The following is a 19058-nucleotide window of genomic DNA, read 5'->3' on the forward strand; positions in this document are numbered from 1 at the left end:
GGTGAAATTTTGGGAAAAAACCCCCCCCCCCCCCCCTTGATTTTTTCTCTTTTTTTTTTTATAGTCATATCAGAAGGTTTTTGATGGAGCAAAAGCTGAAATTATATACTGACTCATAATAATTTGCATTTCAATGTTGCTTTAATGAAGAATGGCTTTACAACTTGATTGGATGTTATCAGGTTGAAGGTGAATGGATAAAGGTTGAATAACAATAAACTAAGGTGAAAAGTATTTTCATCTAACAGTGTATTCATTTCTCTAATCTGTCAGGCTTACTGAGATTGAAAGCAGCATCTATTAAGTAGTCTTAGGAGAGCATCAGCCTTTCTTCGAGCTCTCAGAGAGCCATCAGCAGCCAAGCTCTGGAGAGAAGGAATACTTCTTGGATTCATCAATAATCTTCCCGCTATCTCCTCTCCACTATCCTTGCAGAGTCCTAGCAGAAGTGTTATCGAATGATCCTTCCCTTTTGAAGATCCAAATCTCAATAGATCAACAAGAAGAGGCACCAAGATCCTACTCTTTCTTAATGCTTGTAGCCCTTCGTTGCAGCCCAAGACGAGGGCAAGAACCGCCAAGGAATCATCAGTTATACCAGCCTTGTCGTCCATGAGAAGATCAATGAGTAGGGGAACAGCTCCTGCAAGCACTATACTTTGCCTATTGGCATCATAGACCGCAAGATTAAAGAGTGCTATAGCGGCATCCCTTTTCCCTGCTGTAGTTCCGTCTTTTAGAAGTCCAACCAAAGCTGGAATGGCTTTGGTACGTGCCCCAATGATTACCTTGTATTCGTCTATTACAGACAAGCTGAAGATTGCTGCTGCTGCATTTCCTCTTGCTTCCATTGTTTTCCCAGATTGGAGAACTCCAATTAAGCTGTCGATAGCACCAGCAGACATAATCAGGATCTTGTTATTCTCATGTATTGAGAGGTTGAGTAAGGCTGTGACTGCATTCTCCTGGATTCTTGGATCGCGGGAACCTAGCAGAGTCATCAGAAATGGAATAGCTCCAGACTCAGCTATGATCCTGCGATTGTCCATGCCAGATTTCGCGAGCAATCTTAGCTCATATGCTGCCTGTCTCTGTATATCTGGAGACCCTGTTGCCAGTTTCCCAACTAAAAACTCTGCTGTCATTTTGACAGCATCCGTGGAAGCTTTAGTAGCAGAAATGTAGTCAACCGCCTTGTCATATTTCTTAATCTTACTACTGCTACTCTCTGAAACTGAAGGAGTTGATTTGAATTCTGTTATTGGGATGTTGTTGTCTTCGCACCATTGTTGTATTAGACTTTTCAGTGCATAGTTGGGAATTAGAGCCATATGTATGAGCCTCTGCCCACTTTTTGGACATGTGTGGTGCCCTGAATTTATCCACTGAGCGATTGAATTTCGATCATAAGTATGCCCTGATGCTACTATCACGGGATCCCTTATCAAGTCAAGTGAAATTGGGCAGCGTAATTCATCAGGGATGTCGGAAACCAGTGAATAACACGACGAGGATTGATCAGGAAGAACATTTATCGATACGGTCTGCTTCAAATTTTGCTTATTCATAAGGTGTTCTTCTTCCAAAATTGCAGTTTTTGACAAGGAGATCAAGGATATTAGGCTGTTGATATTCGAGACAGCGATAAGACCACCCGTGCCTGCCTGTTTCTCAGCTTGTGTCTCTAATTTTGAGATCTCTTCCTCATAGTCCAATGAGGTTGTCAAACCAATGCTATTGAAACTCTGTTTCACTCTCTCAAAGTCAATGAGGCCTTTGTTCTTGCTTTTCCTATCACAGTTAGTAGCCATCAACTGCAAAATCTCTTCCCTTTTGTGAATGTCTCGGGGATCAATGAACAAATCAGCCCTTTTCGCCTGCTTGTGAAGTAGCTCCACTTGCTCCTTGGTGTCAACAGTCACATTAAGCAACCTCAGAGGTAAAATATCAAGTGCGTTGTCCATCTCCTTGATGAGTGCATGAAATTGGTTGGAAATCAATTCTGTTTGCATGAGGTTCCACAAAGAGCTTCCCTCTTTGCAAATTTCAATAAGCAGCTTTACCTTTTGTATGACACATGAAAGTTCAGCCAAGCAGAGGATGGAAGATGGTGGAAGTCGTGCAGCGGATGATGTTTCTTGAATTTCTTCAAACAATGAAGTAAGAATCTTGATCCTTCTTACCATACTTGAAATGTTTTTCATCTGTACAAATGGAAGCTTTTCCATTGAAAATACTTCGTTAGAGATGTGAATAAGTGCTTCCAGCAAATTCCCAGTTGGGGGATATACTGAGGAGACTATGAGTTCATTCATGCTTGTACGCGTTGCTATTTCATGACTAGGTAATATTTAAGTTGTTAGTTAAAGAAACTTTCTATATTCTGCCAAGGGGAAAAAAGTCATGAACTCTTCATGACTTTTTCTACTTGTAATCTTCTGTAGGTAATAAATAGTTAGATGGCTAGTTGAAGGGGAAAGCAAAAGTCTTAAATTGCTGCCATTTGGAGGACATTTCTAGGCTGCAAACTTTATTAATTCCTATGGCTAATTTTATATTCCATAATATGTAAATGTCAAATGAAATAGAGGGACCTGTTAAATGCTTTCGTCTGCTGGTAGCCTAACTAACTTATTCAAACATCCCTTGGATTTATTTTTTTCCATGGAGTATTGTCCTTTTCTAGCTGCTAAAACTGGATTTTTTGCTTCCAGTCTAACGACTCTTCTGGTCATTTTGTGGAATTTATCTATTTTTTCTATGGGTGATTTATGATTAGCGGGGATGAGTACCATGATTTTCGAGGCAATCAAATGAGTTTCAAAAAATATAATTTATATTGAGAGTTTATGTAAGATATGCATAGTGGGTGTATATATTTTGGCATTTCATTTTTTTTTTTGATACGTTCAAGGACAAATGTTATTTTAAGTATCTTTAATTTTAAAAGGGGCATTATTTTGTATTTAATCAAGATGAAAGGGGAAAAGAAAAGAAGTTTTAGGGGTCGTTAAAGATAACACCAAATATTTTGGGATTAAATTATGGTGCCACTTAATTTGTTGTTTGGTTGGCAAGTCCGGGATAATTTATCTCAGAATTAGTAATTAGTACTGAGATAAGTTATTCATCTCCTTAGGTGGAATAGTAATGCTAGGATAAAATAAGTGAAATGACAAAAGTATTTCTTTAAATTTTTTTTATACTTCACTTTTCACATCTATGTATATTCACATTATTTTAATACAATGTATAATAACATTCACAACCTTCCCTTTTTATTGAGAAAATTTTCAAAACAACAATATTTTAGCTTTTAATGAGACTCCTTAGCAACAGTTTTATTATTTATTAAAAATGTCATTATTTTAGTTTGTTAAGAGATTAGTTATGTATTTATTTTATTTTGATTAATTTGAAAGAATACAAATAATTAATAACAGAACAGAGAAAATCATGGAACGAAAAAATTCAAATAAAGTAAAAAATATTTTAAATACAAATCAGTTACATTTAAAAAGAGCATAAACAGTCATCTTTCCGTCGAGCGTTTTTTTTCTTTCTTCTTAAGAACATCAAAATAAAATAATAAAATAATTTAGTTTGTCTTCCGAATCATTCATCTAATAACTTTCAAAGCTTCTTCAAGTTGAATACGACATATTTTTGAAACATAATTTTTCAAAATTGACAACTATAAATTTGTCGCATCTAGTGAACAATCGAAAAACAATCAGGTATTTTTTTCGATATTTTTATTTGTTTGGATGAGATATTCGTATATGTAGAGTACAAGAGTGTTTTTTTCCTGATTGAATCAGTGAAATCTTTGTATGCATTGGAATTTATAGCTTTTTTCGGATGTTTTGTATCCAAATTATGATGTATAACGAATGAAATTGTTTTTTTTTAGTTTAGTTAGCTATTTTTTCTGTTTGAATGCATACAATAATTTGTATCCCATTAAGTTAATGTAACTAATCGATCATGATCGATATGTTGAATACAACAGTATATGAATACAAAAGTGAGATGAAAATACAAGTTATAAATACAAAGTGAGATTGAATTATTAAAGTTGTGAATACAAAAGAAATACTCTCTTCATTTGAAATACAAAGTGACTTTGAAAAGTAAAATACAAACTATTCGATCATGAACTATATGTTGAATACAACAATATATGAATACAAAAGTGAGATGAAAATACAAAGTTATAAATACAAAGTGAGATTGAATATAAAATTGTGAATACAAAAGAAATACTCTCTTCATTTGAAATACAAAGTGACTTTGAAAGGTAAAATACAAACTAATCGATCATGAACTATATGTTGAATACAACAATATATGAATACAAAAGTGAGATGAAAATACAAAGTTATAAATACAAAGTGAGATTGAATATAAAGTTGTGAATACAAAAGAAATTAAATACTCTCTTCATTTGAAATACAAAGTGACTTTGAAAGGTAAAATACAAACTAATGGATCATGAATTATATGTTGAAGTAATATGTACAATGCGAAATATAAATCATAAATGGTGATATTGAAAACAAATCAAAAGAAATCTAAATAACTAATTGAAATACATAAATATTAGATGAATATGTAAACAAACTTGCATAAAAATCGAAAAAATTAATAGAAAATCCGTAATATGTACAATGCGAAATATAAATCATAAATGGTGATATTGAAAACAAATCAAAAGAAATCTAAATAACTAATTGAAATACATAAATATTAGATGAATATGTAAACAAACTTGCATAAAAATCGAAAAATTTGACGGAAAATCCATAATATGTACAATGCGAAATATAAACCATAAACGGTGATATTGAAAACAAATCAAAACAAATCTAAATAACTAATCGAAATGGATAATGGAAATTGCCAACCGAGAAATCTGCTTGAATTAATAAAGAGATTTCGTTTAACAATAAAGAAAATTTCTTGATGAACAACAATTTAGCACCTTGAAGAAAGATAAACTTGAAACGTGAAAGGTGGGGAGAAACGTGAAGTTGGGAAGAAACGTGAATGGTGATGAAAAAAGGTTAATGGTATTGGTTTAATTTTATTTTTTTCACTTTAAACGGTTATTGGTAAATAATTTGGTCCAATATAGGACTCTTTCCATAAATAAAATTAATTTAAAATACTAAAATCTGAATACATATTATTTTATAAAAATATTGTCATTCTGCCATTTTAAATAAATATTTTAAAGTGTTGTTATTTTGACTAATTATGTTAGGTATTAAGACTTCATTGCTAATTTTCTCTTCTTTATTTTCATCATTTTCATGACAATTCTTCATATTTTTCTATTAAAAATTTACAATATATATATATATATATATATATTATAAATTTATTTGACTAATTCTTATGTTTATTTATATTTTGATTTCTTCACTAATGAATTACATACTTTATATTATACATTCTTTTAGTCAGTTGAAAATTTGTATTTTATATATCAACTATGTAATTTGCCCACGCTTTGCGCGGTCTTAAATGATCTTATTAAATTGATGAATAATTTTTTTCTTGATAATTATTTAAACTACGCAATTTTTTTTTAAAAATTGACATAAATTACAACATTTCAAATTGTCATCCGACAATAGCGTGCATCTTACGTTGACTTCCCAACTAAATGATGTTTCATGAATTAATCAAGCATCAATTTCTCTACATTCTATTTTACGACATAGACTTTACGTTTTGTCAAGAAAATCAAAGTTTTTCAAAATTATCACTATTAAGATTAAGGGATGATATAAATGTTGGACTTGTTAATAAATAATACAAACAAATTAAGAAAAAATAAGTGGATGATCGTCTTGATTACAAATTGTTGAGCATAATGTTCATTCATTCAATAATTTGCACCATTCAAGTTATAATCCTCCAGGCATGGGTGGAGCTACACTAGGCTGAGGGTGTCCAATTGGACTTGACACTCTTTATCGGAAAATTATATCGTATATATAATTTTAGATGATTAAATAAGTCATTTTGGACACCCTTGAACAATAAAGTTTGTCAGCCCAGTGATTTTTGTTGCCTTTGTGACCAGCTGTGCAGGGTTCGATCGCCCCAAATTATATTTTTTAAAAAGCTCCTAATTAACTTCTAATTCATAATTAACAATCTTTTACTTTACAAATAATTCAAAAATAATATTATCTATTAAATTATCATAAATTAGAGACTAGCAACTTAAAAAATTAAGGGAAAAAAAGTTTAGTAGCCAATTGAAATTTTAATTGATTTGACTTTTGACTTTTTTTCTTGTCCTTAAAAATTTAAATAAAATTCAAAAGTATATTTAATTTAAGTTAATAAGCAAATCCTATTTAATTTAAGTTACATTATGCGCCTTTCCTTCAATCTTCTCCACTTCTGGATTGGGTCTTATCATAGCCAATTCGCGAAATGAAGAGTGATGTAATTTGTATCCATAAGCATTTTATGTTACAAACAATTTCTAATGAAGATGCATGCATTTAATGCTTATAAAAAGAAGGAAAACACATTCTTCGGTATCACTCTACTAGAAGTAAGTAATTAACCATTGGATCTCTTCCTATTTAACAGACAACATTACTTTTTTTTTTAATTGAGGAAAACACTTTATTGCATTACTTTAAAACATGTTTTAGATGTCCATAAGACACCATTGCATCCATTACAACACAACTTGGGAAGGCAGAATCCCAAGAAATCCTATTTATACATGAAATAGAAATTTTTGCTAGATTATGGGCTAATACATTCCATGTTCGAGGAATATATATAATCTTGATTTCTTCATAAGACTTCATCAATCGCCATACATCCTTGCAAATGGTCTCTATATCCCAAGATGTTATCAAATTCTTTTGCAACATTTGCATGACATTCTTTGCATCTGACAGTATGTGGACCTTTGACCAACCCTTTTGTAGTGCTCTTTCCAAAGCTTCCCGAATTGCTAATGCTTCAGCAGTTATGGCCTTCCCTACAAATTGAATAGGGGTACCAAAGGCATGAAGTAAATGACCACAACTATCTATAGCCGCCATTCCAATGCTTGCTTTTCCCTTCTCCCTTTGTAGACATGCATCTGTGAAAACAACAATCCCATCTCGGGCCAAAGTAATAGTTACATCATAAATCTTGTTTGGTATAGGATTCACAACTGCCGAATTTTTCACAACATCGTCATATTCATGAAAATCAAATAATGCCTTATTAACTACGTAATAAGATTAAGAACAAGAGGAGTTTGAGAAAATATGAGCAGATTAATTGTTCTGCTGTGTGTACTCTTTATTTATAGACTTTGTACATGTTTATGATTAATATAAGAATCCTTATCTGCTATGTATTCTAAAGAAAGAGTAATCCTTTTGTTACAATGAATAAGCTACAATAATCTAATTCTAGTTGATGATGGACTCTAATAGCCCCCTGCAAGATCATGTTCTGGAGCGAACCATGAGCTTGGATCGAAGATTGAGGAACCGACTTGTGCCAACAGCTTTGGTAAAGATATCTGCAATCTGATTTTGAGATGAAACATAGCGAACCACTAAAGATTGATCTTCAACCATCTCTCGGATAAAGTGATAATCAAGATGAATATTCTTTGATCGTTGATGGATGACAGGATTCCGAGATAAGAATTGTGCACTATGATTATCACAAAGGACTATGGGAGGTGCAGTGAGTGGAGAATGTAGTTCACTGATAAGTTGTTGGACCCATATTAATTCAGTAGTTGCAAAGGCTAAAACACGATACTCAGCTTCAGTACTTGAGCGGGCGACAACCTTTTGTTTTCGCGAAGACCAACTGATTAAGTTACCTCCATAGAATAGTGCAAAGCCATGTTGGAAGCGACTATCATCAGGATCAGAGATCCAACTAGCATCCGAAAAGGCCACAAGACTAGAATCAGACATAGGTCATAGTAAGAGGCCATCATGAATTGATCCTTTTAGATATCGAAGTATGCGCTTGACAACTGACCAATGAGCAACAGTGGGTGATTGCATAAATTGGCATACTCGATTGACTGCGTAGGATATTTCTAGCCTAGTGATGGTAAAATATTGAAGAACACCAACGACACTACGATATAAATGAGCATCAGGCAGATGATCACCAGAAAGAATAAGTCGCGATCCAGGTTCAGTCGGACTAGAAATAGGCTTAGCATCAGCCATGTTTGTTCGACGAAGTAAGTCACGAATATACCTGCCTTGAGATAAAATGATCCCATTTGATGATGGAGAGACTTCAATACCAAGAAAATAATGTAAAGAACCAAGATCGTTGAGAGAGAATTGCTGATCAAGAATGTGAATAAATGTAGTGATGAAATCACTATCACTACCAGTTATAATAAGGTCATCCACATAGACAAGAACATATGTTGTATGCTTAGAAGCTTGCTGCACAAAAAGAGAAGAGTCAGATAAACAAGAGCGGAAGCCAATGCCGAGGAGAAAGGCCTTTAACTTATCGAACCAAGCACGTGGTGCTTGTTTGAGGCCATATAAGGCCTTGTTCAATTTGCATACGAAATGTGGCCGATGAGGATCAACAAATCCTTTCGGTTGCTCCATAAACACTTGCTCAGAGAGATCACCATTTAAGAACGCATTGTTGATGTCAAGTTGCCGAACAAACCACTTGTTTGTCACAGCCAAAGACAAGATTAGTCGAACAGTTGTGGGCTTAACGACGGGACTAAAATTATCAAAGTAATCAACATCCTCCTCTTGGTGAAAACCTTTAGCTACAAGACGAGCTTTGTGACGTTCAATTGATCCATCGACTTTCCTCTTAATCCTGTAGACCCATTTACAACCAACAATGTTAGAGTTAGACGGTGGTGGAACTAATGTCCATGTCTTATTTCGCATAAGAGCTAAAAATTCTGTCTGCATAGCATGGTGCCACTCAGGAAATTTGGAGGCTTGATGATAAGTTGTAGGTTCTGGAATGTGGTAGGGATCAGGAGGTAGAGAATGGCGAGATGTTATAAGAGCTTTTGGTTTTAGAGAATTGGTTTTACTTCGAACAACCATATGATGGCGAGAGGTGTCCGAGGGGCGAAAATAGGAAGGAGTTGTGGTCGAGTAAGAGGAATCAATAGATGGTGGTAGATGCTCAGGTGGGTCAGTGGATGGTACATGCTCTATTTGTGGAGGAGCCGGAGGGGATACAGTAGAGGGCACATTTGTATGATTAGGTTGCTCAGATGAAGGGATAAATGATGCAATTGGAATATTTGATAATGACCTTGGAGCGATAGAGTGTGTAGGAGAATGTGAACGCACTTGTTGAGAAGCTTGATCGAGTAAAGAGAAAGATGTGTTGCTAGAATGGGACGAGGGACAAAAGGATTTTGGGATCGGCAACATGGAGGAATAAGGGAAAGTATTTTCATCAAATACAACATGGCGAGTAATATAGATTCGAGAGGAAGCAACATGATAACAGAGGTAACCTTTGTGATGAGAACTATACCCGATAAAGACACAAGGAAGAGATCGAAAATCAACTTTATGATGATTGTAGGGTCGAAGAAAGGGATAACAAAGGCAACCAATTTTTTTAAGAAAACCATAATCAGGAGAACTTTTGTAAAGTAATTGATATGGCTATTTGTAAGACAAAGAAGAAGATATGGTAATATTGGATAAGTATGTAGCAGTGGTAAAAGCATGCTCCCAAAATTGAAAAAGAAGAGAGGCATGAGAAAGAAGAGCGAGTCCTTTCTCAATTATAATTTGATTTTGGCGTTCCGATGCACCATTTTGTTGAGGTGTATAAGGACAAGAGATACGATGATGAATACCGTGATTTTGTAAAAACGACGATACATTTCGGTACTCACCTCCTCAATCAGTTTGGACTGATTTTATTTTAGTTCCAAATTGCGTTTCAATTAAAGCCTTAAATTGAGTGAAAAGCTGAAAGACTTGAGATTTATGTGACATGAAATATATCCAAATAAATTTGGTGCAATCATCAATGAATAAAACAAAGTAGGAAGATCCATTAATAGAAGAAACGGGTGAAGGTCCCCAAACATCGGAATAAATTAATTGAAAAGGACTACTCCTAGAAACATGAGAATGAGAAAAGGGTAAGCGTCTACTCTTTCCTAGTTGACAAGGTTCGCAAACAGTAGGAAATTCAGAACTAGAAATAGGTAGCCTAAAGTTAGACACAAGTCGCCGAAGTAGAGCTTCATTTGGATGAGCCAATCAACGGTGCCAACCAACAAGAGAAGTGCGTTCACCAAGAAATACTGAAGGTGGGGATGATCGAGAATGAGGTGATGGAGGTTGAAGACGGTAAAGGTCATCATCAAGTGTTCCTCGAAGCAGTTTCCTGCCCTGCAAATCCTTCACATAACAAACATAAGGGTGAAATTCCATATAGACATTGTTATCACGAGTTAATTTAGCAACACTAAGTAAATTCTTGGAAATTTGTGGGACATGGAGAATATTATTAAGATGAATGGGTTGTGTGTGTGTAGACAGAATTGATGAGCTAGTATGCGAAATATGAATTTTCATACCGTTACCAACCGCTAAACCATCATTGCCGGTGTAAGTTTGTAAGGAGAGATTATCCATGTCTGAGGTCACATGATGTGTAGCACCCGAATCAAAGTACCAGGCAGCAGGATCAACAATAGCTAAAGGAGAAGCAAAATGTGCTTGTTTGGGAATTGATCGTGACAGTGTTTGCCTTGTTGGTGGAAAATCTTTTTCATTGGAGCGATTATAGCAATTTCGAGCATCATGATTATTTTTACCACATATTTGACATTGCACGCATCGTTTGGACTGGCGATTATTGGATCGAGAGGAATGGGAATATTGTTGAGGTACCATAGATTGAGCGTGATTATGAGAATTATGAGCAAGGTAATTAGAGAGTGGGGGAGGGCCAAGAATGGATGATTGGTTTACGTTAAGGGGTGGAGTGGGGGGGGGGGGGGTGGAGAAAGGATGAATTGTGTGTTAACAGTGCATGAGAAGGAGCAATGCCAAATTGAGTATTAATAGTGGTAGAACGAAGTTCTTCGGCTAAGCGTTCTTCTTCTTGAAGAAGAAGGCCAAACAGTTCTTCAGGAGTGATAGTACCAGAATGCATATTAAGCGCAGCCTTGAGAATTCCAAACGAAGAATCAAGTTCATTAAGAATGAATGAGATGAAGTCATCATCTTGTACAAAGTACAAGCTTTCTGCTAGAGAATCAGCAATTGCGCGTTTCTTCTCAAAGTACTCTAGGATGGAGAGATTGCCTTTAGAAAGATTTTGAAGTTGAGATTTTAATTGCATGACTCGAGCACGCGTTTGTGATTAAAACATCCGCTCAATTTTGGTCCAAGCATCATAGGAAGAGGAGGCTCGAGTTAAATGACCAAGAAGAGGATCAGAAATTATTTGACGAAGCCAAACGAGAATAAGAAGATCGCTGTGTCGCCATTCCTCATAAGCAGGGTTAGAAGTGATTTCTGGTTGTGCTTGGGTGGTAGAGGATTCTGTAGCAGTAGTGATTGAAGTCGGGGAAACAGTAATAGTTTTTGGAGGAGAATTAGAACCAAGAACAAAGGAGTCAAGAGAAAAGGCTTTGAGTATGTCCAAGGTGTTTTCTTTCCAAAGAGAATAATTATTTCTATCAAGTTTGAGAGAAAGGTTTGGTAGTTGAATAATGGAGGAAGCAGTGGATTGTTTTGCAAGTGACAACAGATTTCCAGAATTTTGAGAAGTGGCCATAGGACCGATGGGCAAATCTGATACCATAATAAGATTAAGAACAAGAGGAGTTTGAGAAAATATGAGTAGATTAATTGTTCTGCTGTGTGTACTCTTTATTTATAGACTTTGTACATATCTATGATTAATATAAGAATCCTTATCTACTATGTATTCTAAAGGAAGAGTAATCCTTTTGTTACAATGAATAAGCTACAATAATCTAATTCTAGTTGATGATGGACTCTAAATACTAACGTCTATTAGGTTCATATGTACCACCATTAAAGCATAATGAATTTCTCGCTTTCCACATTTGCCATAAAAAAGAGACACTTAATCTTAGTAGTTCAATGGATTCTGGATATTGGCATGTATTACAAAATAAGTCATTCCACCATATTGCAAAATTCATAACATTTTCTACATTAGGCCAATTAATTGGGGCCAACTTCCATACTAGTTGTGCTTTTGGGCAACTGAAAAACATATGATCAACCATTTCAGTTTCTAATCCACAGACCCTACAAACATCAAAATTTTGATGCAATCTCTTAGAAATATTTGCACTAACAGGAAGGACATTAAGAATGCATTTTCTAAGGAAATGTTTGTATTTGTTTTTAATCTTAAGTGACCATAAGGAAGTCCAAAAGGATTTTGGGAAAGATTGACCACTGGCTTGAGGTTTTTCAGTTCTAGGGTCAGTACTATTAGCTAGGCTTTTCGCTAGATGATAACCAAATCTTACCTCGTACTTTCCTGAATTTGTATAATGCCAAATAACTTTATCAGAATTTTCAGTGCTAGATATTGGGATAGACAAAATAGAGTTGATATCATTAGGGCAAAAATAGTGATGAAGATCTTGGATATTCCATATATGATGGTGTTGATCTATAGGTCGCTTACCCTCAACTGTGGATTTATTTGTGTATGTCCTTGTAGGGATTTGAAACCGGTCGAATTAGGAATCCAAGGATCACTCCAAACCTTAATGTTCTCTCCATCTCCTACTCTCCATCGAATTCCTTGTTGCAGCAAATCTCATCCCCACATAATACTTTTCCAAATCCAAGAACTTGCTGAGGGACATCCTGCTCTTAGGAAAGAGGTATTCGAAAAAGAATCCTCTTGGGTTAAAATCCTCAATGCAAGTTTTGCCAATAGGGCCTTGTTAAAAAGTTTCAGATCTCGAAAACCAAGACCCCCTTGGGACTTTGCCTCACAAAGTTTCTGCCATTTTTCATAGTGCATTTTCCTTTTCCCCTCATTTTTTCCCCACCAAAAATCAGAAAAAATGGTAGTAATCTCCTTTCCTAAGTTATCTGGAAATTGAAAACATGATAATGCATATGAAGGAATAGAAGAAAGTACTGACTTAAGCATGACTTCTTTGCCTGCAGGGCTTAAAAAACTACTCTTCCAACCCTTTATCTTAGTTTTAACTCGCTCTTTGATAAACTCAAGCATTTTCTTCTTTGATCTTTCAACTACCGCAGGTAATCCTAGATAAAGTCCCAAGTTATCTCTATGTATTTGTCCTATCTCCGCTATAATATTATCTTTTTCTTCCTTGGTAGTATTTTTGCTAAAATATATTGCTGATTTTTCAAAATTAACTTTCTGGCCTGAGCAAAGTTCATAAGTTCTTAGAATTTTAGAAATTTTTATTGCACTTTGAGTATTAGCTGAACAAAATAAAAAGGAGTCATCAGCAAAGAAAAGATGATTTACCATAGGACCGCCCCTTCTTAGGCTTATTCCACGTAGCTCTCCTTGCTCCTCAGCTTGGTTCAAAAGCCTGGAAAGTCCATATTTTACAGCACAATCGTTGAGAGGATATTATTGGTTTTAGATCTCTTGTCATCCCAACTGAATGATTAGTCGTCTTTATTAGCACCCATAGTTTGACCATTTCATTGGATGTAAGTAAGATAAGAAGAATGTTGTGAAGCAATGCATATGTGAAGTCATGATGCTTCACATAGAAGTTCATCATAAATTTCACCATATAGACGTAGTTACGATCAAAATTAATATCAGTAAAAGGATAAGGATGAGATAAGTATGTATTCACTATATAGTATGAATTTTACCTTTAATATTACATTGAAGAGCAGTAAAATATGCAAATCTATTACACCCCAAAAATTTTTAAGTTAAGATCCAAATTATTTTTCATTTATGTATAAAGTCGTGCCAGGTGATTCTTAAATTATGCTTTAGTGTTAAGGTCAATTATTTAGTGTGGAATAAATTTGGAGATGAATTTAGGTCACAAGAATCCTCTAAGACAAAGTTGAGTTGAAAACTTACCGATTAAGTTTTGAGATAAGATTTTACTTAGGTCAACTTCAAAATATCATATCTCTCAACATATAATGAATTAGGTGGCTCATGACCTATCAAATTAATGGTCTATGAGTCCTCTTTTCAACGCCACCAAGTTAGCCTCATCCCGAGTTCGGAGTAAAAAGTTATGTCCGTTTTAGTGAAGCCCAGACAATCAATATTCTACGACTGACACTATGAATGATAGAATTTTACACGGACCGTAAATTTCCTGCACGTGTTTTAGGGTTATTTTAGTCCTTTTCCAAACTTTTTAGCCCTATTCTAAGTGGTTTTTGGCTGTTTTAACGAAGTATATCATCCAACTAACTGGTTTTCCTATCAAAATCATCAATATAAACATTCAATTATTTAGATATTCTCTTAAAACTCACCTAGGGTTCCTCTTCTCCATCAAGAACCCTAAAGTCTTCATGTAAAAAATTCAAGATATAAAGAGAAACTTTCCATCCAAGATTTTCCCAAGTTTTTCTGCTTTAGGAACTTCATAAAAGAGTTTCTTCTCTCAAGATCAAGCCCCAAGATTCCAAGCTCAAAGGTTTCCTCAAAGAAAGCTAATGTTCTTCCTCAAGCTCAAGATAAATTAGGTTTTTCTTCAAAACTTCTTCAAGAACTTTGTTCTTCCAGATATGTAAGGCTATCATAGTGATAGGCTGAGTTCGTCCTCACACCCTACATCTATCTAAATACAGTAAAAAAATAATCTAAAATTTTATCTTGGATTTTGAGTATTCTTGAGATAAGTAGTATCGTTAAGTTCTGAGTTCTTGATTTCTGAGTATTGAGTTTGCTATATTGTTATTGAGATCCTTGAGTTGATTTATTCATGTCTATATTCAGCATAAACCATATTTTGAGTTATAATTTTTTAGAATCTTTTAAAGCAAACATTTTTGTCTTAAACTGATTTTCTGAGAAAGCAAGATGAGTTTTGGTAAAGAGTTTTAAACATGATTTGAGTAAGAGTATAAGAGAACTAAGTATTTCCAAATGTATCACTTTTACATTGAGAAAAAAGAAATTTTGATTTCTAAATGAGTTAATGAATTCAGAGATATTTCAGAGTAGTTACCTCTTTTAAGAAGACATTTTGAGCAATTACCTCAAATTGAGAAAGAGTATGTTTTATACATTTGAACATGAGTATATATTTATTGGGAATAGTATTGAGCACAAATATGGAGATGACTTCGGACAACTCACATTCCTCATGAACCATGTAGCCAACATGGGTAAATCGTACTTTTTAGACGACACCTTATTGCTTTCGAGCAGAGCTTTAGTGGATCCACTTAATTGAGATGTTCTATATTCCGGCAAGGTATAGGACAGTTCTGCAGCGTGGTCGAGATGTTGTATCATCACGTTGTTCATAGTGATGGTTGTCGGTTAGAGAATCTCCAAAATAGAGTTAAAAGTGTATTTTATCATATCACTTAATATGTTGAGTTCATAGATGAGTAAGTATTTTGGAAATTTTAAATGATTTCACTCTTTTATTTATTTACATTCAGTTGAGTATATATTTATATCTATCGTAGTCCTTTCAATCAGTTATTTCACTTCAGCTATATTACATACTCGTATATTCAATGTATTGATGTCATTCGACCTCCATCTTTTTATGATGCAGATTCAGGTACTTAAGATCCTCCGATGTTTATGTAGAACTTGAAAAAGATTATAAGTTGGAAAAATTTGAAGATGATCTTCCAATTGAAAAAGTAAAAGCAAAATGTGAACTTGCTAGGTTTAAAAGAGCTTTCAATATTCCTAAAGAAATTGGAGAAATGAAGGAGTTATCTATGTTTCAGGAAATAAAATGGGTAAGCTTAAATTCAAGATGCAAACGAAGCAGGAAGATATGTCAAAAAGATTTAGTACTTAAGGTTGCATTCAAGACGAGAAGTGAATTTAGTTCACTACAAGCACAAAATGATTCTGCAAAATTATTCACAAGGTCACTTTTGATTATCAAGTATGGAGATCCCAAGATACAAGACCAAAATTTTACAATTCCTAAAGCAAGGAGAAGTGTTGAATATTTATTTTAGAATTGTAAATTTTTTGTTGCCGTAATTTTATTAAAATAAACCTAGTTAATTAGTTAGCCCTTTTAATTAGGAATTGAATTCTATTTGAATTTTGAATAAATAGTATTTTATAGACTTTAGGAGTTTGATATTTTCAGCAAATTTTTTTGCTTAATTTTAGGTTAAGAAGTTAGTAGTTTTATTCTAAATTGTATTCTTAGACGGAAGTACAAATATATCAATATTTCAACTACAGTTCATAAGTTTTTTTTCTTTTTAAAATTGTATTTTATTCTTTTCCTATAATTTCTTCTCTTTTAAAACCAACAAAGTAATTAACAAATATAAAATAATTATACAAAATAAAAAAACAAATCACATTAATATATTTATGTGTGGTCTTATTATTTCATTGTATTCTTAAAACATAACTTTCTCGTTGTTGGATCTGATCGAAATTATAAAGCAGTAGTACACCATGATGAAATATTTAGCCACAATGTGACAAGTTATTGCATTAACATTAGCCATTATAATTATGCTTTCTTTTAACTGAGCTGATTTAAGCTACTTTATTCGGTTTACACGTGCAACGCACATGCTAAAAATAATGTTTTCATGTATGATCTTACCTTTTGTTATATAATTACTAGAGGATAACCTTCTCTTTAATGAACCTGATTGAAATAATAAAGTAGTGGCACATCATGAAGAAATACATAGTCACAAATTCAAAAATATTCAATTGCATTAATATAAGCTATTATGATTATGTTTTCTCTTAACTAAGTTGATTTTTATATAGAGTTACATTTAATGATAATTTCCTTACTGAAACTCATGAAAATATATTATTGTGAGGAAAGAATAAAAGAGAACGAATTGTAATCGACCCTAAAAGAGGTAAACAAATAAATGCCTACTCGACATAGATCAAAATTAATCAGGCAAATAAAATCAAATAATTATACAAAATAAAAAATAAATTACATGAATATATTCATGTATATATGCTGTTATTATTTCGTTGTATTGTTAGAGTATAATCTTCTCGTGATGAACCTCATCCAAATTATACAGTAGTGGAACAATATGACAAAATATTTGACCACAAATTCGACAAGTAATTGCATTGCATTAGCCACCACAATTATGTTTTCTTTTAACTGAGTAAATTTTAAATTATATGGTTCGATATATATATATATATATACGCGCAACAAACATGTCAAAAATTTATTATTTTCATATATGATCTTACCATTTTGTTATATTACTAGAGGATAACCTTCTATTCGATGAACCTGATTGAAATGATAAATTAGTGGCATATCATGAAAAAATATTTTGCCAGAAATTTGACATTCAATAGCATTAACATAATCCACTATAATTTGATTTTTATATAGAGTTACACTTAATGATAAATTACTTATTAGAACACATGAAAAAATATAATTGTGTGAAAAGATAAAAGAGAACGAATCGTCGTTGGTCCTCAAAGAGGTAAAAAACAAGGAAAAATTGCTTAAATACACAACAAATTTTTATCATATTCTCTAAAATTCTCTATCATTTTAAAAAAAAATCTCTACTCTCTCATATTATCGGATATATCATTTTACGCCATGTATCAGTCATATACATTATTTTACGTGATGTATTGATCGGAGACATCACTTTACGTGACGTATTGAGATGTTGAGTGATGTACTCAAAACCGAGATGTGATGTATCCGAATTCCACCAAATTTAAGGAATTTATAATTATTATTTTAAAAAAAAGATAAGATATAATTAGCTTTTAATACTATAGAATTTGCGTAAAATTCCCAAAAATTAAATGTTTGATAACACTCAACTATACATAATAGCCATGTTAGGTTTCTTTTGAGATTTGACAATTGTGTTAGTTTTTGGTAATAGTACTTTGTTATCATCTAATTTCTCTCTTTCTATAGTTCTTGCCTTCTTGGACAAAGATCTTCACACTCTTTCAAGTTTTTTATTTTTTTATTTTTTTTTATTTTTATATTTATAGTAAGTGTATGCATTCTCTTTACTTATATTCTTATAATTTTACTTTTAGTATGATAGCTAAATCCTCAACTAAGATTGTAGAGTTCATAAAGTTATGTGATTGCATATTACTTGATTATAATTTATAAGATATCAAACTTCTTTTTGTTCTTGATTAACTAATTGGTGGTTACAAATATTTACATATGTCATAATATCTTAATCTTCAAACTCGGAAGAGTGGGTTATGATTTGGCCAAAGAATAGGATTTACTTGGCATAATTAATCAGACTTATTTAAATAACTCATTTGTAACTAGATCGTTCAAAGTTCAAACTTGAAAAATATTGAGTGATGATGCATGGAACTATAAATGCATGATAATGGACAAATAAAGCAATTCATTGGGAGGACACAACCTTAGTGATTTAATCTTATGCGTTTACAATCTTATTTACTTCAATCTTTTGTTTAGTGTACAATTTTACGAAAAAGAAGTTGACTATAAATTTGATATTCGTTCCAATAGTAAAAACTCATTTTCTCTTTGGAATTTGACTCCAACTCTTATTAGATTACTATATTTGCATACGATCACGTTACATCATCTGACTGTAACTTGAGCATATCAATCTAAGCTGTACACCACATACCTCGGAAATCCGGAGGGCTTTAAACAAAACAAGTTTGATCTCTATTTTTTTTTTGAGCTTTAGCAGTCCTGTTAGACGTAACCGTATAGAGAAGATACTGTATATGCCTTTTAAATATCACTCGATAATATGAAAACAAATGAGCAATTGAATGATCACTAGTAACAAGCTAACATAAATTGACGATAATATTTTTACTTCTGTTCCAAT

At 33.2% G+C, this 19058-nt stretch overlaps 1 protein-coding gene across 1 annotated transcript; it reads right to left on the reverse strand.

Annotated features, from left to right (window-relative positions):
* Positions 1–45: 45 nt before the first annotated feature.
* On the reverse strand, positions 46–2511 carry LOC102584299 (U-box domain-containing protein 12-like). The gene has a single exon (XM_006353372.2). It carries the CDS (start codon positions 2313–2315, stop codon positions 276–278), a length of 2040 nt encoding a protein of 679 aa, XP_006353434.1. The 5' UTR covers positions 2316–2511; the 3' UTR covers positions 46–275.
* Between the last annotated feature and the right edge of the window lie 16547 nt (positions 2512–19058).

The sequence above is a fragment of the Solanum tuberosum genome, unplaced genomic scaffold (assembly GCF_000226075.1).
Source record: "Solanum tuberosum cultivar DM 1-3 516 R44 unplaced genomic scaffold, SolTub_3.0 scf00156, whole genome shotgun sequence".
Classification (NCBI taxonomy): Eukaryota; Viridiplantae; Streptophyta; class Magnoliopsida; order Solanales; family Solanaceae; genus Solanum; species Solanum tuberosum.